Source organism: Anomaloglossus baeobatrachus, chromosome 5 (genome assembly GCF_048569485.1).
Source record: "Anomaloglossus baeobatrachus isolate aAnoBae1 chromosome 5, aAnoBae1.hap1, whole genome shotgun sequence".
NCBI classification, from domain to species: domain Eukaryota; kingdom Metazoa; phylum Chordata; class Amphibia; order Anura; family Aromobatidae; genus Anomaloglossus; species Anomaloglossus baeobatrachus.
The window spans coordinates 28,125,037-28,147,759 of record NC_134357.1 but is presented as its reverse complement, the minus strand read 5'-3'; the positions used below and the strand labels follow the sequence as shown (position 1 = coordinate 28,147,759).

The 22,723-nt window shown below is 47.5% G+C and overlaps 1 protein-coding gene across 1 annotated transcript in view; it reads right to left on the bottom strand.

Annotated features, from left to right (window-relative positions):
• The window catches only part of LOC142310728 (ovostatin-like), a 175,169-nt gene extending 155,565 nt beyond the window's left edge, over nucleotides 1-19,604 (bottom strand). Inside the window, exons 1-2 of the mRNA XM_075348354.1 lie at nucleotides 19,521-19,604; nucleotides 11,930-11,995 (exon numbers count right to left, since the gene is read on the bottom strand). Coding sequence (XP_075204469.1) covers nucleotides 11,930-11,995; nucleotides 19,521-19,588 — 134 coding nt within the window. The 5' untranslated portion in view covers nucleotides 19,589-19,604. The remainder of the gene's footprint in view (nucleotides 1-11,929; nucleotides 11,996-19,520) is intronic.
• Between the last annotated feature and the right edge of the window lie 3,119 nt (nucleotides 19,605-22,723).

Below are 22,723 nucleotides of genomic sequence, written 5' to 3'. Positions count from 1 at the left end.
TTTATGTATATAAAAAGGGAGGAAGTAGATATCTATTGCATTTTTCCAGCAGCAGATATATTGGATAGGTTTTAAAGCAGGCTTTAAAGCTGGCCTTTCTTTTGCAACAGTTATGTCATGTTTATTGGATTATTATGAATGTAGGAATATATGTCTGTTATAGGAATGATCTAATCTATATTTCTTTTAGTCTTTGCTTTTATAGATGAAACCAGATGGTGGTCGATTCTGCACTGGATATGCTACAGTTTACACAACATGAGGTAATCTAAATTTAGGCCACTCCCTCCCCTCCTATCGGTACAGGAGGAAGTGATGTAAGTGCCTCTCTAGATGGGTGGCGCAGAGGTAGGTAAAATAGTCACAATGTATGTAGGATGTAGATCTTTCCTGTTGTCAAATAAGCTAGGTACGCTGAAAAGAAAGTCTAGATCTGTGCTGATGGAATCGGATGGAGATCCCCGCATAGATGCAGCTGACCAAGAAGCAGTGAACGGGCCTAGAGTTGAGGAGTCCTTTACCATGCATAAAGACCATGCCTCGGTGACATCTGTCACGTCCCTGACTCCTGTCACTCCTTGTGTTCTTAAATCCCTACAGGAACAAGTGAACCAATAAGGAGTGGAGTGCGAGACGCAGGAAGCCGGCTGACTGAGGAAGGTCTGTGGATGAAGGGCGGTAAGCTTTCTCTGCCATGAGATCTCTTCTTAATGATGGCCCAAGTAACATGGACTAACATCTGTGAAAGTTGGATATCAGTGTGCACTTTGGTGACGCCAGGGTTTAGTACCCAGGTAGGCAAACTCACCCGGTCTTGTGAAACACGTTCTTAAAACAATGAGGAAAAACTGTAAAGAGTCCGAAGAAACACCCTGCACCTGCTCTACCCATTCTTAGAGACTGAAAACTGATTATAGATGTTTCTCATGAGCACGTTGTATGCAAGTCTGTGCGTGTTGTGTAGATTTCTTTCCAGGTCTGGTCAGAGGCTTTCCAGTGCAGAAAACGATGTCATTGCTGAAAATACACATAATGCAAGTGGTATGTAAAAAAAACAAACTGATAAGTTGTAAATCAATGCGTGTTATATTTCTCTTTAGTGTGTGTTGTGTTTCGCTTTAGTAATAAACAGGTTCCAATGTAAAATGTTTTTCTTTGGTCTAGCGCAAACCACGTATAATTTTCATATGATTGACTAATTAGAGAAATAAACAAGTGTATTTTCTAATTCCAGATCCTAAATCAGAGTTAGTAGTATATGGTTTTCGGTCAGGAGACTGATTAGTCCTAAAAGGACACAAATTTCAATAAAGCTCAATGGCAGGACAACATGGATTCACGCCCCGCATTGCAGAAGGGTCGATCCACCGGAGCTGCACTAAGCGTCCTGCTCATATTTATCCTTTACAAAAAACCTGTACAGTCCCAAACCATCATTGCCGAAACAGTTAGAAGAGAGGACTTAGAGAACCTTGAGACATGGGAAAGTCCAACTACAAAGGGTGAGGACTCGCCTAGGGGTCCTTGGTCTCAAACCGGTGAAGAAATCCCATTCCCCTCTCCACCCATGTCTCAATGTTCAGTCAGGCAGGATTTCCCAACCGATCTTTCTACATCTTTTCCTAAGAGTACACAGTACCCTTAGTATTTGGAAATGGCAGAAGTAAGTCAAGGGGGGACTGTTAGGGTACGAATTGAGTAATCTAAAATACTTAATTCAGCCATTTCATAGACCCAAAAATGTGGTTTGCTTAATGTAATCTAACCATTTACAAATGTTTTTGTCTCCTACTAACTCATATGAAAATATTCAGTGATTTTCCTTAATATAAAATGCTAGCTATGGATTCTCTCATCTCGGGAAAAGTTTTGGAAGAGCCTATCCCATCAGGCTGATGTCTCCCTGGCCTAGTCTGCTGAGCACTGGCAGTGACACACGAGTTGACGTCACATCTCAGAAACCAATGGACCCGACACAACCGAAGCAGAAAGCGGCCGCTATTCTACCCATTATCCAAGAAGGTTTTTCCAAGTCTGTGCCACAAACTGTTCACATGAAGCCTTATCATGTTTTGTTGTTTTTTTTATCAAGAGCAGATTATCCAGGTTCACAAAGTGGCCCTAAGTGGACTAGCACTGACTAAGCATCCTTCTTTTTGTTTCATATCCGGAAAGAAGAACCATGGACACTTTCCAAATGTCCTTTTGTTTTTTTAATTACAGTGCCTACAAGTAGTATTCAACCCCCTGCAGATTTAGCAGGTTTACACATTCGGAATTAACTTGGCATTGTGACATTTGGACTGTAGATCAGCCTGGAAGTGTGAAATGCAGTGCAGCAAAAAAGAATGTTATTTCTTTTTTTTTTTTTTTAAATTGTGAAAAGTTTATTCAGAGGGTCATTTATTATTCAACCCCTCAAACCACCAGAATTCTGTTTGGTTCCCCTAAATTATTAAGAAGTATTTCAGGGACAAAGAACAATGAGCTTCACATGTCTGGATTAATTATCTCTTTTTCCAGCCTTTTCTGACTAATTAAGACCCTCCCCAAACTTGTGAACAGCACTCATACTTGGTCAACATGGGAAAGACAAAGGAGCATTCCAAGGCTATCAGAGACAAGATCGTGGAGGGTCACAAGGCTGGCAAGGGGTACAAAACCCTTTCCAAGGAGTTGGGCCTACCTGTCTCCACTGTTGGGAGCATCATCCGGAAGTGGAAGGCTTATGGAACTACTGTTAGCTTTCCACAGCCTGGACAGCCTTTGAATGTTTCCACCCGTGCCAAGTCCAGGCTTGTCCGAAGAGTCAAGGCTAACCCAAGGACAACAAGGAAGGAGCTCCTGGAAGATCTCATGGCAGTGGGGACATTGGTTTCAGTCAATACCATAAGTAACGTACTCCACCGCAATGGTCTCCGTTCCAGACGAGCCCGTAAGGTACCTTTACTTTCAAAGCGTCATGTCAAGGCTCGTCTACAGTTTGCTCATGATTACTTGGAGGACTCTGAGACAGACTGGTTCAAGGTTCTCTGGTCTGATGAGACCAAGATCGAGATCTTTGGTGCCAACCACACACGTGACGTTTGGAGACTGGATGACACTGCATACGACCCCAAGAATACCATCCCTACAGTCAAGCATGGTGGTGGCAGCATCATGCTGTGGGGCTGTTTCTCAGCCAAGGGGCCTGGCCATCTGGTCCGCATCCATTGGAAGATGGATAGCACGACCTACCTGGAGATTTTGGCCAAGAACCTCCGCTCCTCCATCAAGGATCTTAAGATGGGTCGTCATTTCATCTTCCAACAAGACAACGACCCAAAGCACACAGCCAAGAAAACCAAGGCCTGGTTCAAGAGGGAAAAAATCAAGGTGTTGCAGTGGCCTAGTCAGTCTCCTGACCTTAACCCAATTGAAAACTTGTGGAAGGAGCTCAAGATTAAAGTCCACATGAGACACCCAAAGAACCTAGATAACTTGGAGAAGATCTGCATGGAGGAGTGGGCCAAGATAACTCCAGAAACCTGTGCCGGCCTGATCAGATCTTATAAAAGACGATTATTAGCTGTAATTGCAAACAAGGGTTATTCCACAAAATATTAAACCAAGGGGTTGAATAATAATTGACCCACACTTTTATGTTGAAAATTTATTAAAATTTAACTGAGCAACATAACTTGTTGGTTTGTAAGATTTATGCATCTGTTAATAAATCCTGCTCTTGTTTGAAGTTTGCAGGCTCTAACTTATTTGCATCTTATCAAACCTGCTAAATCTGCAGGGGGTTGAATACTACTTGTAGGCACTGTATGTGCTAATTTTTAAATAAGGTTTAGATTCAATTTTTCTTAATCAGGATAATGTGCCCTAATGAGAGTAATAACGCCAATTATAATAGCCCCTATAAATCATAAAGTTATGTTTAATAAATAAAAATAAGTACTTAAGGGGGGGAGCTAAAGCCTATAGTGTTAACTTAAACAACAATCCCATAGAAAGCCCACATATATAGATATGGATATAATTAAAGTCCCAAATAATAAAATATATCTAAATGGGGAACATTTTTAAATTTAAGATAATAATATTCACAGATATTTTATTAAGGGGGGACTGTGGAGGTCACCTGAGCTGTAGTATGTTTGTTTAAACGTAATAAGAATATCTGTGTATATAACTAATCAAAATGTAGATGTAGATACAAAATTATCTGTCTGTCTATGTAGCAATTGCACAGACCTATAGTATAATTCAAAGTTGTATAATCATGAAGGAGTTAACCAAAGATGATGAAGCCAGAATGTGAAGCTGTAAGAAGTGTTATCAGTAATGTTCACATAGAAGGAATGTACGGGAGGCAGGCAATGTGATGTGAGAAAATGGGGAGTGAAAAGCACTCCTTGTTAGCTTCAAGGTTATTCATGCTTACGGTATAATTGGATCTATCTTATTAAACTAGTTCAGCTGGTGACGCTGGCTGAAAAAAGAGCAGGTCTGTGTTCTTTGTCTTATATAAATTGATATATATATTGGCACTGATATACAGCTAATATGGCATCGTCTCTGGATATCCCAAATGAGGACTCCATTAGCAGTCTTCAACGCAAATTCCTCCCTTGACATATGCAGGCAAAAATAACTGAGGCAACTCCAGGGGGTGCAATTTCAAGATGTTTACTCACAGTTCCTGATAGGTGCACACTGGTGCCTCTGGACTGCTGAGACCCACTGTCAGGGACCTCCGCCGATTCTGGGTAGATCTGGGGCAAAAGCCGGTACACCCCTCTATTGTGTCTCTTTCTCGTCGTCTTCTAAGCCTCGCCTTTTATGGATGGACCTGGCTTGGCCTCCACTACAGCCTCCAGGCCAGGGGCTTGCCTGTCGGTAGTTTACCCCCTTTCCAGAGGTTCTGCTGTGGGCTGTGTCCTGGGGTGCTTGCAGCTACCCTGGGCCGCGGTTTTTGCCTTTGGATCTGACTTTATGTCCTCCAGCTTCTAGGGACCATCCCCTGTATGCGGCCTGATCCCTCCACCGATGTTTCTGTGGAACAGGCCACTAGCCTGAAAGCTGTCTGTGGCCCTGGCATCCCTTCTGTTCTACTTCACACATCGCTGTGTGTGAAGCCGCAGGAGCGACAAACATCTCCTACCTGCATCCACCGGCAATGCGGAAGGAAGGAGGTGGGCGGAATGTTATGTCCCGCTCATCTCCGCCCCTCCGCTTCTATTGGCTGTCCGCTTAGTGACGTCGCGGTGACGTCGTGGTGATGCCGAATGCACCTCCCCCTTGAGGGAGGGATTATTTGGCAGTCACCACGACGTCGCCGACCAGGTATGTGCGTGTGAAGCTGCCGTAGCGATAATATTCGCTACGGCAGCAATTACAAGATATCGCAGCTGCGAAGGGGGCGGGTACTATCGCGCTCGGCATCGCTAGCATCGGCTAGCGATGTCGCAGCGTGCAAAGTACCCCTTAGTGTTCAATAGTACAGAATGTTTTGGGATGTTTCTAGGGCAGGAATAAAACATCCCTATTTTATCAATGAACATGTTGGTAATTATTAAATTACCAATTACTAATCAAATTTAAGAATACCCCTTTAAAAATTTCTCTAAATCTGGTGTCATGTTTCATGGGAAAAATTAATAATGTTCACAATACAAACAAAGGCCACTATCTAGCAAATTTCTGCTAATAGCTGTAGGGTAAAAAACAAAGAAAAATCCAGCGGGCACGTTGGTAGTGTAGCGCCCCTGAGGCTCTGGTCGCTACAGGGTACTGCAACTGAGTTAAGGAGCAGTATCTATCTGGGGTAAGAGACAGGTGGTCTGCCGGTGCTCACACCAGACACGTTACAGATGCAGTTAGGTGCCTTCCCTACAGGGGGAGTGAACTGGGAGGTCAGCCATCCAGTAGTATGGGACTTCCCAGGGCAAGCACTGTGGGGCGGGGGCCACATGGGGTATAAGAGGAGGTAGCCATGACACATAGTGAGCTTTGTTGGAGGGACGTCTCCTGAGACCAGACTGGGTGCAGGAGGGCACCAGTGCTGGTGGGATGAGACACAGCTTATCTTGCCATTGTGGAGCCTGAGGCTTGTGAACAGGAGCTCGGCCCAGGTTCCTTCTGCCAGTCGCTGGACAGCGAGGATAAACAGGACCTTTACACTGACACCGGTAACCACTTGGAACTTGCACCGGATAACCATAGACTTACCAGAAGTGAACCAGGACACTCTCGGGCAATCTCCTAACCAGTGAATAGAAAACTTGAAACCAGAGCTCTTGCCTTGTTTCCATTATTTACCGGCGACACCGTCCCGCCTCTACGGCCCACTCCCAGCCAGCCGACCACCCTCCCGTGGCAACATCTCCGCCTGTGGAGAGTGACTCCATCTTGGCTGCAATCAACATCGACCCCCGGTGAGAAGAACTCTGCGGCGGCGGCTCCCTACCTGGCCACACACCACAGGTGGCGTCACAACAAAAACTTTATTATCATTTACATGTACATAACCTCTTTCATGCGACCCCCAGGGTCATGGAACTCGGCAAAGGCCACCCAGTGAACTGTCCCAGTAAATATACTGCCCGGGATCGAGTACCCCAAAGCCCTGGGGTGCGTCAGTAGTCTACAAATAACAGACCAGAGCCCTGCAAATCTGTTAATCCCCGCAGCATGTCCGGCACTTCTTCTGATTAGTAAGCCCCCGCGACATAACGCATCCATCATGCAACATAATGATGTCACAGGGCCTACTAATCACAAGTGCCAGAGATGCCACACATAGTAAGACATTCACAGGGCTTGGGTACGACAGCCATGGACTACTGACATTGTGGTTGGACCAGTGTCCTGTTAACTACACAGTAAGGTTATGACCAAACATAGCAGAATGACTGTGGATTTCTCAATTGTTGGAGTTCTGACTACTGGCATCCCACCGATCCTGAGATCCTGTCTGTATCTTTTCACGGGAATGCACTGCAAAATACAGCAGCAGCGGTTAATAACAAACCTCAAAAGTTTTCATGTAACTGTAAAGATTTAGAAATTTCCAGCATGGCAATGAAAATTGTGTGATAATTACTAAATTATTGTGGATACTCTACGGATTAGGTCAGAATCAGGGGCGGAAAGATCCTGGCCCTAGGCATTTCCCCCCCCCTGGCCCCAGCCCCTACTTTAGCTGGATGGGTGTCTGAGGCTGTACATTCAGCAATGCATTGCAGTGGATAGACCTGTCCATTCTCTGCACTGTGATACAGCTTTCAGCGGCGTCCCTGGGACAATGTTGTTATGTGTTGTTATAGCACAGACACCAATGAAAGCTGCCATCCACTGTGGGCTGGTTATAGAGGAGGATGCTGCGTGACGTGGGTGGGAGGGTGAGTACAGTATATACTAGGAGTGGGACAGTACATACCAGGAGGTGCTCAGGAACAGGAGAGGAACATATATACCAGGAGGGGGACAGTATATACCAGGAGGGGGACAGTATATACCAGGAGGGGCCCAGGATAGGAACATATATACCAGGAGGATGACAGTATATACCAGGAGGGGCCCATGAGGAGGACAGTATATATCAGGAGGGGCACAGAATATTCCAGGATGGGGAACCTATTTCCAAGGCTGAGGAACATATATACTAGGATGGGAGACATACATACAGTTAGGTCCAGAAATATTTGGACAGTGACACAATTTTCGCGAGTTGGGCTCTGCATGCCACCACATTGGATTTGAAATGAAACCTCTACAACAGAATTCAAGTGCAGATTGTAACGTTTAATTTGAAGGTTTGAACAAAAATATCTGATAGAAATTGTAGGAATTGTCACATTTCTTTACAAACACTCCACATTTTAGGAGGTCAAAAGTAATTGGACAAATAAACCAAACCCAAACAAAATATTTTTATTTTCAATATTTTGTTGCGAATCCTTTGGAGGCAATCACTGCCTTAAGTCTGGAACCCATGGACATCACCAAACGCTGGGTTTCCTCCTTCTTAATGCTTTGCCAGGCCTTTACAGCCGCAGCCTTCAGGTCTTGCTCGTTTGTGGGTCTTTCCGTCTTAAGTCTGGATTTGAGCAAGTGAAATGCATGCTCAATTGGGTTAAGATCTGGTGATTGACTTGGCCATTGCAGAATGTTCCACTTTATTGCACTCATGAACTCCTGGGTAGCTTTGGCTGTATGCTTGGGGTCATTGTCCATCTGTACTATGAAGCGCCGTCTGATCAACTTTGCAGCATTTGGCTGAATCTGGGCTGAAAGTATATCCTTGTACACTTCAGAATTCATCCGGCTACTCTTGTCTGCTGTTATGTCATCAATAAACACAAGTGACTCAGTGCCATTGAAAGCCATACATGCCCATGCCATCACGTTGCCTCCACCATGTTACAGAGGATGTGGTGTGCCTTGGATCATGTGCCGTTCCCTTTCTTCTCCAAACTTTTTTCTTCCCATCATTCTGGTACAGGTTGATCTTTGTCTCATCTGTCCATAGAATACTTTTCCAGAACTGAGCTGGCTTCATGAGGTGTTTTTCAGCAAATTTAACTCTGGCCTGTCTATTTTTGGAATTGTTGAATGGTTTGCATCTAGATGTGAACCCTTTGTATTTACTTTCATGGAGTCTTCTCTTTACTGTTGACTTAGAGACAGATACACCTACTTCACTGAGAGTGTTCTGGACTTCAGTTGATGTTGTGAACGGGTTCTTCTTCACCAAAGAAAGTATGCGGCGATCATCCACCACTGTTGTCATCCGTGGACGTCCAGGCCTTTTTGAGTTCCCAAGCTCACCAGTCAATTCCTTTTTTCTCAGAATGTACCCGACTGTTGATTTTGCTACTCCAAGCATGTCTGCTATCTCTCTGATGGATTTTTTCTTTTTTTTCAGCCTCAGGATGTTCTGCTTCACCTCAATTGAGAGTTCCTTAGACCGCATGTTGTCTGGTCACAGCAACAGCTTCCAAATGCAAAACCACACACCTGTAATCAACCCCAGACCTTTTAACTACTTCATTGATTACAGGTTAACGAGGGAGACGCCTTCAGAGTTAATTGCAGCCCTTAGAGTCCCTTGTCCAATTACTTTTGGTCCCTTGAAAAAGAGGAGGCTATGCATTACAGAGCTATGATTCCTAAACCCTTTCTCCGATTTGGATGTGAAAACTCTCATATTGCAGCTGGGAGTGTGCACTTTCAGCCCATATTATATATATAATTGTATTTCTGAACATGTTTTTGTAAACAGCTAAAATAACAAAACTTGTGTCACTGTCCAAATATTTCTGGACCTAACTGTATGTGATGCCCCTGGACTATCAGGTCGTCACAGGGTACTGCACAAGCTGTCCTTCGTGCAGTATTCCACCTCCCTCTTGGTTTTGGGTCCCTACTAAAGTAGTGTTGCCTCCAACAGCAAATTAAAACCTAGAGACACCCTGCACCACACCCACCTGACACACCAGTGGACGGCTTGAGTTGAATAGAGTCGCCCACCTGGGGGGTCAGGGAGGGGAGGTGACGTATGTAGAGAGTCTAGTCAGTCTGTGAGTGGAAAAGGGAGTTGGAAGTAGCCGTCGAGCTGAGAGGAGCTCAGAGGAAGTCGGGAGTTGTGACTCCTGAAGTAACTACCTAGGTTGCAGACGGTGGTCTGGGCCTAGAGGAGTCTGACCCCCGGTCGCAGGGGATTGTGGCGAGGTGCTCGGACCCGTCAAGGAGGACGGCCGGCAGCCTAGCCCTATCACCGGTCCGGGACCGAAGACACGATGGGCAACCCGACAATTCACCTGATGAGAATGGAGCCTTTACAATCCGTTCCCACCCACTCCAGAATCAGGGCATTAGCGCAACGAGGGGGATAGGGCTTTTCAACCAAAACGGTCCATAAAATCCTAAGCGTGAGCCCTAAGCTCCCAAACTTGGCCATAGTAGGGAACGGGGCCCGGCTAGTTCCACGCTACCGGGCCATCAAGTTGGAGTAAAACTAAGTGCCAGGAGGCAGGTCACGGATCACCAGGCAGCACCACTTAGTGACAGAGACTTGGTTTACCTGGTTGTCAGGGTCTGATTATGAACTGAGTGAGTACGAGCGTGACCCCTGCATCCCCACGGCATCCCTCTTACCAAGTCCCGGGGCACCCCCCTACCCGTGGAGGGTTACAACACCTTGCTGCCCCCGTTCCATCATCCCCAGGTACTCCCAACAGCAGCAGTGGTACTCCTAATTACCACATACCACGGGCGGCATCACGAACTATAACTCCCCTTTAAATACCTCCCTTTTCATTCGTGTGGCCGCATGACCCCCGGGTCCGGAGACCCTCGAGCCACAGCGAACCCGGATCCGAGCAGCTCGGCTGCTTCCACAGCGGCGGTACACATATTAGGATGTGGATCATATAAACCAGGATGGGGGACATATTTACAGGTAGGAGCCCAGGATGGGGGACATGTATACCAGGGAGAAGCCCAGGATCGGGTACATTAAAACATGATGGGGGGCATAATGGGGTGAGGGCAAGTTACATGTCTTTATAGATTTAGAATGCTAAATAAATATATATATATATATATGCATCTGACCAACATGTGGGGATGGATGGGGACCCAGGTCCAAATTTTGCACAGGGGCCCATTGACCTCCAGTTACGCCAATGGTCAGAATAAATAAGAAACCCTAAGGGGTACTTTACATGTTACGACATAGCAAGCCGATGCTTGCGATTCCGAGCGCGATAGTACCCGCCCCCGTTGCAGCAGTGATATCTTGTGATTGCTGCCGTAGCGAACATTATCGCTACGCCAGCTTCACATGCTCTCACCGCTCTGGCCGGCGAACCGCCTGCTTCCTAAGGGGGCGGGTCGTGCGGCGTCACAGCGACATCACACGGCAGGCGGCCAATAGAAGCGGAGGGGCGGAAATGAGCGGGACGTAAACATCCCGCCCACCTCCTTCCTTCCGCATAGCCGGCCAGGACACAGGTAGGAGATGTTCTTCGCTCCAGCGGCTTCACACACAGCGATGTGTGCTGCCTGCTGAAACGAGGAACAACATCGTACCATCGCAGCAGCGGCATTATGGAAATGTCGGACCCTACACCGATGATACGATAACGACGCTTTTACGCTCGTTAATCGTATGTAAAAGGCTTTACACACTACGATGTCGACAGCGACGCCGGATGTGCATCACTTTCGATTTGATCCCACCGACATTGCACCTGCGATGTCATAGTGTGTAAAGTACCCCCAAATGTTGTGGATTTCGCTAAAGCGGGGTTTACACGCTACAATATATCTCAAGATGTGTCGGCGGGGTCACGCCGTAAGTGACGCACATCCGGCATCGTTAGTAATATTGTAGTGTGTGAAACCTACGTGCGATTGCGATTGAACGAAAAAAACGTTGATCGCATGCATGTCGTTCAAAACCTAAAAATTGAATGTCGGGTTGTTCAATGTTCCCGAGGCAGCACACATCGCAGTGTGTGACACCCCGAGAATGATGAACTCAGCTTACCTGCGTCCCGCGGCTCCTGCCGGCAATGCGGAAGGAAGGAGGTGGGCGGGATGTTTACGTTCCGCTCATCTCCGCCCCTCCGCTTCTATGGGCCGCCTGCCGTGTGACGCCGAACGTCCCTCCCACTCCAGGAAGTGGATGTTCGCTGCCCACATCGAGGTCGTATGGAAGGTAAGTACGTGTGACGGGAATTAATCATTTGTGCGACACGGTCAACAAATTGAACGTGCCGCACATACGATGGGGGCGGGTCACATCGCATACGATATCGTAGGCTTAATCGTAGCGTGTAAAGCAGGCTTAAGGTTATGTGCCTATGAGATCTAACCCTAATACAATATACTGCATTCAGTGCACAGGAAACAATCAGGTCATCTCTGGTACCTGGGAGAAGGATCAGGAGGAAGCCATTCTGAAGAAGTCATATCTTCGGGAAAACCATCTACCATGCTAAAAAGAAAGAGAAAAGTTAGAAAAAAACCCAAAAATATTAAAAATTTTCTTAAGTGTTGAATAACAACAATAACAATATTAATAAAATTAGAAAAAATAAATAATTACTACAGATTGTTCACTACATCGTTATCATGTGAATTAATAACCATCTGACACATCCTAGGCGTCAAAAAGATTTTTTTTTTTTTAAATTCCACCAGCCTTTTTGACTAGCGATGTTGAGCATGATAGCACCCGCCCCCGTCGTTCGTGCAATATTTGGTGCTCGCTGCCGTAGTGAACATTATCGCTACGGCAGCGTCACACGCACATACCTGGTCAGCGACGTCGCTGTGATCGCCGAACAATCCCTCCCTCAAGGGGGAGGTGCGTTCGGCGTCATAGCAGCGTCACTAAGCGGCCGGCCAATAGAAGCGGAGGGGCGGAGATGAGCGGGACGTAACATCCCGCCCACCTCCTTACTTCCGCATTGCCGGTGGAGGCAGGTAAGGAGATGTTCGTAGTTCCTGCGGTGTCACACACAGGGATGTGTGCTGCCGCAGGAACGACGAACAACATTGTACCTGTGGCAGCAGCGATATTAAGGAAAGGAGCGACGTGTCAATGATCCCCGTTTCTGAACGATTTTGTGATCGTTGATCGTCGCTCCTTGGTGTTACACGCTGCGATGTCGCTACCGGCGCCGAATGTGCGTCACTATCGACGTGACCCCGACGATATATCGGTAGCGATGTCGCAGCGTGTAAAGCCCCCTTAAAAATCTGGTGAGCAGAAAGAAAAGTCAAAGAAAATGAAACGCCAACATGAAAAAAATAAAAAATTTAATTTTGAATTTAAATTTGAGTCCTCATGGGTTGATACATTTTAATGAAGCCATCTTTCCTGTTAGCCATTAAAACGTATTGTCAACCACTGAGGACTCTCAAATTGTTAATTTTTCTCTCTACCGGGTAGCGTGGTACAAAGATATATTTTTTCGGTATCACGATGATCAAAAACACTGCTAAAACTCAGAACGCTTTTTTGCATAGGAGAAAAATCACTGATGTCTTAATGAGGCCATATGAACAGAGCAGAAATAATTCCATAACAACAAGCCTGCATCAGTGCCCCTCCATTACTCTGCTGTCTGCTGTCTTATGGGAGGGAGGATGAAGGGTTGATGTGGCAGTATGATGGGGCACCAGGACCGGTATTGTAGTGCCAAATGCACTATTTGGCATTGTGATGAGGTATTGACGAGAATTGCGGTAGGGCACCACCTGACATTTTGCTGGGACACTCTCTAGTATTATGGTGCAGCAGTGTCGCACTGTATTAGTTTCATGGGAGGGCTCCTTATTCAGCAATATGATGGGGAACTGTGGCTGGCATTGTAATGGGTCGCTATCCGCCATGGTGGTGAGGCACTGTAACAGCCATTACTGTGGGGCACATTCTTGCATTATTGTGGGACATTGTGGCGCCCTGTGACTAGTTGCCAGAGATAATAACTTTGATGAGATGCGGTTTTCTCTGCTGTTCACCACATACAAACACACATTTGCCCACACTCCCTTACTGGGGTTGTTCACTTTAGATAAAACCAACACTTGAGTGAGAGCCCTAGAAGGAGATGGGGAGGAGTTGAGTTGTGAGGTAAATTCAGTTTGAGTCAGTTGCAGCTCGGGGGAAGTGAAGAGTGTGACATGGAGACGGTCCTGTCTTGAGGTGGCTGCTAATACCTCTGGAGGGGCCAGCTACACATTGGCAGGGTATCAGACCCTAGGCCACCAGGACTTCCAAGGTGAGTGGCAAACTGAGAGACTGCTATTAGCCTTTTTATAAGGAGCAGTGACACGTTTGAGTCTTGAAATGTCTCGAAGAAATAGTGAGTTTTCCTTCAGGATTCCAGGCACCTGCTCACCAGAAGGCGCTAACAATCCAGATTGTTCTTGTCTTGGAAATCCCAGGATACCAAGATACCTATTCCCAGGTAGGGAAATAGTAGCAGGAGGAACACACTATCACCACACAGCAGAGGAACCAACTCTCATCACGGCAGGAAGTAGCCCCATCATTGTTAATGCTGTGAGAAACATTCTGCAGAGCTCCAGTAAAAGGGTAAAAGCTCCTTGTCCTGTCTCTGGCTTAATTATTCTCTGCTGCACCATCCCTACCTCATCATCCCATCCCCGGGAACCAGCCCTAGTTGGGGGGTCGAGGGGACAACCCTCTGGCACTGCGCATCATCACCTAACTACTGGGAACCTCCAGCAGTGCCCGGCCATACCACAGCCGAACAACCTAAATTATTTATTTATTTAATTTATTCTTTCTCCCTTTTTAAATATTATTTTAAACCCCCATTACAAAAGCCTGTCACTTGCGCCGAGTACGGCCACATCCCCACTTTGAGCCAACACTGTGACATCAGAGGTCTACCGGGGGCGGCACACTACCTGGCATTGCATTGGGGTACGGTGGATGGCATTGTAGTGGGGCACTATATGGAATTACATTGCGGCACTATCATTGTGTAGGAGTATTGAGTCACAATTGTGATGATGCAGTATCTGGCATTGTGGTGGACCCCTATCTGGCATTATGGTGGGGCACTATCTCGCATTGTGGCCAGCCACTCTCTGGTACTATGGTGGGCCACTATCTGGCAATGTGGTCGGCCACTCTCTGGCATTTTGGTCGGCCACTCTCTGGCATTGTGGTTGGGCACTATCTGGCATTGTGGGGGGGGCACTCTCTGGCATTGTGGTCGGCCACTCTCTGGCATTGTGGTTGGGCACTATTTGGCATTGTGGGGGGGGCACTATCTGGCATTGTGGTCGGCCACTCTCTGGCGTTGTGGTTGGGCACTATCTGGCATTGTGGGGGGGGGCACTATCTGGCATTGTGGTCAGCCACTCTCTGGCATTGTGGTTGGGCACTATCTGGCAATGTGGGGGGGGCACTATCTGGCATTGTGGTCGGCCACTCTCTGGCATTGTGGTCGGCTACTCTCTGGCATTGTGGTTGGACACTATCTGGCATTGTGGGGGCACTCTCTAGCATTGTGGTTGGCCACTCTCTGGCATTGTGGTTGGGCACTATCTGGCATTGTAGGGGGGGGGCACTATCTGGCATTGTGGGGGGGCACTATCTGGCATTGTGGAGGAGCTCTATCTGGCATATTGGTGGGGCAGAAGACTGCCCCATTCAGAAGAATGCCCCATTCAGTATATTGCTCCGTTCAGAACAGTACTCCAATACGAAGAATGCTCCATTCAGAACAGTACTCCAATACGAAGAATGCTCCATTCAGATCAGTACTCCAATACGAAGAATGCTCCATTCCTCCTGCTTCCAAGGTGGCCACCACAGTGGCATGTGGAGCCCAGTGTTAAGTATAACAACCACTCCCTTGGCTTTTCTGTGCTGTTGAGTAGTAGAGGCAGGGTGATTAGACTTACTATGGCACTCCGCATGCCACTGCAGTGGCCATCTTGGAAGCAGGAGGAACAGAGAACTAATCTGAGTGTAAGGCCCCCTTCACACGTCCGTGATACACGTGCGTGTTTGGTCCGTTTCCGTATATACCGGAGACACGGCCAAACGTGCACCAATGTTAATCTATGATTGTGGTTACACGTGCGTTATTTCATACTGTCTGTGTGTGCGTGTCCGTGATCCGTATGTGTTTGCGTTTGGCACGGATGCATGTCTGTTATCTGCACGGAGCACGCACACGTGGACACAATGAAAGTCTATGGGTATGTGCACACACGTTAGTAAACACGTATGCATCTACCTATAGTCCGTGTCCGTTTGGTGTTTTTATTTCTAGTGATGTCGGCTATTCTTTCTATTTTTGTGTATGTCGGTCAATATCCCTGAGTCCGTCGGTCGGTCTCTCTGTCTCTCTGTCGGTCTCTCTGTCTGTCTGTCCCTCTCTCACAGTCTGTCGGTCAGTTTCCCCCCCTCTCTCATACTTACCGTTCCCCGATCTCCGGCGCAGCGCTGCACGGCATTCACACTGCTGCGGTGGCTTTTACTACTTTGAAAAAGCCGGCCGCTCATTAAACAATCTCCTATTCCCTGCTTTCCCCGCCCACCGGCGCCTATGATTGGTTGCAGTGAGACACGCCCCCACACTGAGTGACAGGTGCCTCACTGCACCCAATCACAGCAGCCGGTGGGCGTGTCTATACTGTGCAGTAAAATAAATAAATAAATAATTAAAAAAAAACGGCGTGCGGTCCCCCCCAATTTCAATACCAGCCAGATAAAGCCATACGGCTGAAGGCTGGTATTCTCAGGATGGGGAGCTCCACGTTATGGGGAGCCCCCCACCCTAACAATATCAATCAGCAGCCTCCCAGAATTGTCGCATACATTATATGCGACAGTTCTGGGGCTGTACCCGGCTCTTCCCGATTTGCCCTGGTGCTTTGGCAAATCGGGGTAATAAGGAGTTAATGGCAGCCCATAGCTGCCAATAAGTCCTAGATTAATCATGTCAGGCGTCTCCCCGAGATTCCTTTCATGATTAATCTGTAAATTACAGTAAATAAAGACACACACACCAGAAAAAATCCTTTATTAGAAATAAAAAACACAAACATATACCCTGGTTCACCACTTTAATCAGCCCCAAAAAGCCCTCCATGTCCGGCGTCATCCAGGATGCTCCAGCGTCGCTTCCAGCTCTGCTGCATGGAGGTGACAGGAGCTGCAGAATACACAGCCGCTCCGGTCACCTCCACGCAGCTAATGAAGACAGCCTTGCGATCAGCTGAGCTGTCACTGAGGTTACCCGCTGTCAATGGATCCAGTGACAGCGAGTAACCTCAGTGACCGCTCAGCTGATCGCGCTACTCACCTCATTAGCTGCGTGGAGGTGACCGGAGCGGCGGTGTCTTCTGCAGCTCCGGTCACCTCCATGCAGCAGAGCTGGATGCGACGCTGGACCATCCTGGAGTACGCCGGACATGGAGGGCTTTTTGGGGCTGATTAAAGTGGTGAACCAGGGTATATGTTTGTGTTTTTTATTTCTAATAAAGGATTTTTTCGGGTGTGTGTGTTTATTTACTGTAATTTACAGATTAATCATGAAAGGAATCTCGGGGAGACGCCTGACATGATTAATCTAGGACTTATTGGCAGCTATGGGCTGCCATTAACTCCTTATTACCCCGATTTGCCAAAGCACCAGGGCAAATCGGGAAGAGCCGGGTACAGCCCTAGAACTGTCGCATATAATGTATGCGACAATTCTGGGCGGCTGCTGACTGATATTGTTAGGGTGGGGGGCTCCCCATAACGTGGAGCTCCCCATCCTGAGAATACCAGCCTTCAGCCGTATGGCTTTATCTGGCTGGTATTGAAATTAGGGGGGACCGCACGCCGTTTTTTTTTAATTATTTATTTATTTATTTTACTGCACAGTATAGACACGCCCACCGGCTGCTGTGATTGGGTGCAGTGAGGCACCTGTCACTCAGTGTGGGGGCGTGTCTCACTGCAACCAATCATAGGTGCCGGTGGGCGGGGAAAGCAGAGAATAGGAAATTGTTTAATGAGCGGCCGGCTTTTTCAAAATAGTAAAAGCCGCCGGAGCAGTGTGAATGCCGTGCAGCGCCGCGCCGGGGATCGAGGAACGGTGAGTATGAGAGAGGGGGGGAAACTTTAGTCACTCGGGGGATTAGCGGTCACCGGTGAATCCTTCACAGGTGACCGCTAATCAGTACTCGACACAGACAGAGCCGCGGTATGAGGATGAAGTCGGGTGAAATTCACCCGAGTTCATTCTCATCGCGCAACTCTGTCTGCTGTCAGCCGACATTTATAAACGACATTGTGCATCACACACACGGACATTCCACACGGACATTCCACGTACACATACACGTTAATTCCACACGCACACACGGACGTTCTACAAACACGGCTAGCATACGCAATTCACACAGGTGCCACACGGACCATAAAAACGGACACAAAAACGGGACACGGACCCGAAAAACGGCCCGTAACACACGTGCGTGTTTTTCACGGACGTGTGAAGGGGGCCTAAGAGGCAGCTGGAGGCAAACGGATGGCAAAAGGAAGGATTACTATACTTGTTATTAGACTTTCCCTTTAAAAAAACAAAGGCTTAGGTACGATCTTTTTACAATGTACAAATCTATGAGAGGACATTACTGAGACCTTTCTAATGATCTTTTTACACCTAGGCCTGTTACGGGGACAAGGGCATTCACTATGGCTAGTGCAATGAAGATTTAATTATAACAGATTCTTTACTGTAAGAGCAGTGCGACTATGAAACTCTCTGCCACATAATGTTGTAATGGTTGATTCACTACTACAAATCAAAAGAGGCCTGAAAAATATAATATTACAGGCTATGTGCAGTAGATTCTGTCATGGGGTGTTGATCATGGGAACTGTGGTAGTCTGATTGGAGTCGGGAAAGGATTTTTTCCCCTAATATAGGGCTATCAATGTGTGATTTTTTCCTTTCCTCTGGCTCAACAGGTTCAGCTATAGGTTGAATTTGATGGACTCATTTTTACGTTCAACCTAAAAAAAAGTCTGAAACTTTTGGCTTCTTTCTTGTGAATGTCTGCAGATGACAATGTTAATATATCCTGACAAATAAACAGCTGCACTCTGAGACGCTAAGTATGCAAACATTGAGTATAGAAATTTGGACATGAATTACTGCTCAGGAAATAAATGGAAAAAAATGAGACACTTAGAGCATAAAAAAGGCAGGTTTTATGTGAGCCCAGCAGCCATATCTATCTTTACTGGATCCCTACCAAAATGCCTCTACTTGGGCTGAACAGCCTACAATTTTAAGGGCGGGCAGGAACCTGCTAATAGGAAATTAAAAGTTGCCTTAAGCTGGTGGCAAATGAGTGATCAGTCAGAAGGCATGACCCCATAATCTAAAATGAAAAAACTGAATATAAAATATACTCAATTAAATATACAGCTGCACTCTACGTCAGTAAAGCATGCATGTAAACATTGAATATAGGAATTTGAACATGCATTATTGCTCATGAAATAAATGAAAAAATGAGACATTTAGAGCATAAAAAAATGCCAGTTTTATGTGAGCCCAGATGCCAGCGTCAAGACACATCTCTCTTTACTGGGTCCCTACCGAAATGCCTCCACTCAGGCTGAACTGCCTGCTATTTTATTTGCTAATAGGAAATTAAAAATTGCATTAAACTGGTGGCAAATGAGTGTTTAGCCAGAAGGCATAACCCCATAACCTAAAATGAAAAAAACTGACGTCACTTACCAATGGACAAATGTGAACAGGTGCAAACTGAACATGAAATATACGGTACTCAAATAAATATACAGCTGCACTCAACGATGCTAAGACATGCAAATAATACAGGACTTTGGACATGTACTACTGCCCAGAGCAGTTCCCGGTGTATACTATTGGCTAAGTACACCCGTGCACTATGCGCTCAGCCTTCGTTGCATAGTAAATGCCCTATGTCAGCCTATAACTTACCGTTGCGATTTCGCTCCTCTGATGAGACCCAACAGGGAGATGCTCAGAAGTAGTGGTTTGGTCCACATTGTGACAAGTAGGTATCGCCTCTAGACCAACCTGACGGAATAGTCTTCTTTTATAGACCTTTGTGAAGACGTACCCCTCACATCTATACAATCATCACTTCAGCAGCCAAACTGCTCCCGGCAATTACCAAACATAAGGTGTTTGTTCACTCTATTATGTAAAGAGGAACCTTGGAACTTTTACTTAATATAAAAAGGTCAACAAAGAAATAATAAAGGATTGCGATGCCCAGATTTCTTTTTTCCTCATTGCTCCCTCCAAAAAAACTATACCACATTTACATTATACTGATGCTGCTCATAGAACAATTCCAGAATGTTGACAAGCTAGTTTCATAGAACAGGGTTTTTTAACTCATAACATGAATTTAAGGTTAATAATTTAACTTTCATTACAAAATGTTCAATTTTACTCAAATTTGTTGATACAAAAATGAGTACACCCAATATCTAAAATGACTACATCTAGTATTTTGTATCACCTCCTTCATGATTATTAAGGACAGGGTAAAGGGGTGGTGAACTGAAGATGTACTCCATCAACATCTCCCTGTACTTGCAAGTAAATACTGCCATCTGCTGGTTGGACTAGACATGCTGGAACTGAAGAATGGAGAGCGTGTTTCCTCGAAGGAAGAAGATGAAGGGGATGCCGGGTCAGGTGACAAATTTGGGGTCATTGGTAAATATAAAAGGTTAGGTCGGAACAGGAGGGGAGAAGTTGGGGCAAATACTTGAAAAGACTGTGATGGTTCTAAATAAAGAGTTAACAAATCATATCCAGGAATTGCCTATTATGGTCTACTTATCTATGGCAGCAAGGATTAACCTCTTCCTTACAGTCTTCCAGGACTTTAGAATAAGCAAACGTGCGAGCAGCAGAGCGGGCTTATGTTATTACTGCAGTAGAAGCACCTGAGTAAACTGATCACAAAGAAGACCAGACTTCGCAGGTCATGTAATGTAGGCCAAACACCGAAGACCAAACACTGAACACTGGACTTCGTAGGGCAAGCATCGAAGGCTGAGCACTGAAAACCAGAATTGGCAGGTCAATCACCGAAGACCAAAGAGCGATGGCCAACCACCAAAAACCAGACTTCGTAGGTCAAGTGTGACGCCCTGGACCCCAGGGGTCACAGGTCACTACACCGCCACACACACACACCCACCTTAGAGAGGTAACACCCGTCAAACATTAAGACCTGATTGCCTCACTCAGGGTCAGACAGGCACACCAGGTGGGTGGAGTCAGGTGGAAAGACACGCCCACCAAGGAGTCTGCTGGCCTGAGGCAGGAAAACAGCAACGCAGTCCAGTTTTGGAGTTGTAGTAAGACAGTGGAGCGTGAAGCACAGTTCTGCTTGGGGCTTGGGCTGGAGCCTAGGACCCCTAAACCGTCAGGCAGGCAGACAGCAGTGGCCACCCACAGGAGACCGGGAACACGACCGGTGGAACCGTAGGGACTGGGACAGGGTGGTGACCCACCGGAACCGAACCGGGGAGCCAACAGAATACTGGAGCACCAGGCAGGGTACTCAGACCCCGACTAGGCTATACGCCACCACCATAGTCAAATTCACTGATTGAGGTCTGGACTGTATGTTCATTCCCACTAAAGTCCCAATTAAAGGCAACAGCCCAATCCGTCCGGATAGTAGCCACCGCCAAAGGCCAGAGATGCAAGGGCCAGCGTCTGCGGGCAAAGGGGCTCCCACGACATATACACGCCGGGGAGCGGATCACCGGTGCCCAGGCACAGTGGTCATAAAACAAAAACAGGTGCAGGGAAAAGGTGGACACTGCCAACCCGACTAAGAAGCTGCAGCCGTCTGCAGGCCCCGTTCATTACTTCTAGTGGTTTACCAGTGACTCTGAGTGACTTCAATCGTGAGTACACTAGTGCCATCAGGCACCGCACTGCAGCCCTGCACCCCGCCAGCTCCCCGTCGGGCCCCGGGACACCCTACCCCTACCCATGGAGGGGTTAACAACAAAGCTGCACCCCAACACCGCTCCCGGGAGTGCCCGCACCATCACCGCAGCGGTGGTGTCCACCGTCACAACAACTCGTGGGTGGCGTCACGAACATTCACCCCAAAAACCAAACACCCGCGCCCCCACCGCGCATAGCGCCAACCACCCCCTTGTAAGGTGACGTGACCCCCGGGTTCGTGAGAGGCTCGAGTTACCACCCGGAGAACGCGAACACGAATCTGAGCGGCTTGGCTGTCGCAGCCGAGGCCGCGGGGCAGTACACATCGACTCTTCTGGCGTCATGAACAGGATCGATCCAATCTACTTACCAGTAGAAGTGCACCTTGTAGTTCCAGTCAGCGGCGTCCCGCTGAAAAATCTGATCTGCCATCTTTGGCGCGAAGATTTCCTGCTCGAGTCGTCTTCCCCGAGCAGTGAAGGCGTGAAAGTGAAGCCCCGCCCCCAAAGAGAGAAGTGCGAGAGAAAAACCAAGGGGGGGACGGGAAAAAGATGTCCGCGCCTATCGAAGACGGCGGGGGGTTGCTAGCTGCAGGAGTAACAGCGCCCGAAGAGGGGAACGTGGCAGCCCTTGCCCCGGACGAAGGCCGGTGCTACCTGGCTACCCCAGTACGATGGGAAACCGGATGCCTTGCAGGTGTTTTGGAAAAAGATAACCCCAATTCTCGACCTGTATGCCATGACTGGTCAACAGCGGGCGACGGTGGTACTCGGGCAGCTGACCGGTGCGGCCGAGCAGGAGACGGAGACCTGGACCGACGCGGACCGGGCCTCAGTGACCACTATCTTTGAAAAGCTCCAGACCGCCTTTGAGACCCGGACCAAGGTCGAGTTGCGGATGCAGTTTTACCAATGTCGACAGCGGCCCGCGGACAGCATTAGAGACTATGCCCTGCGCCTGCAGACGGCCCTCCGGACCCTGAGGCGGGTGAACGCCATCAGTGAGGCCGGCAGCAACAAGATGTTGGTGGAGCAATTCTTACAGGGACTGGGGTCGGCTGAAGATCGCAAACAGCTACGGTTATGGACTCTGGAGCACCCCGACTTAGACTTTGCAGTACTAAAAGTGCGGGCCATCAAGGCCCTGCAACCACCAACCGGTGGCGCTCCTGACGTGGCCCCTTGGCCGGTTGAAACCGC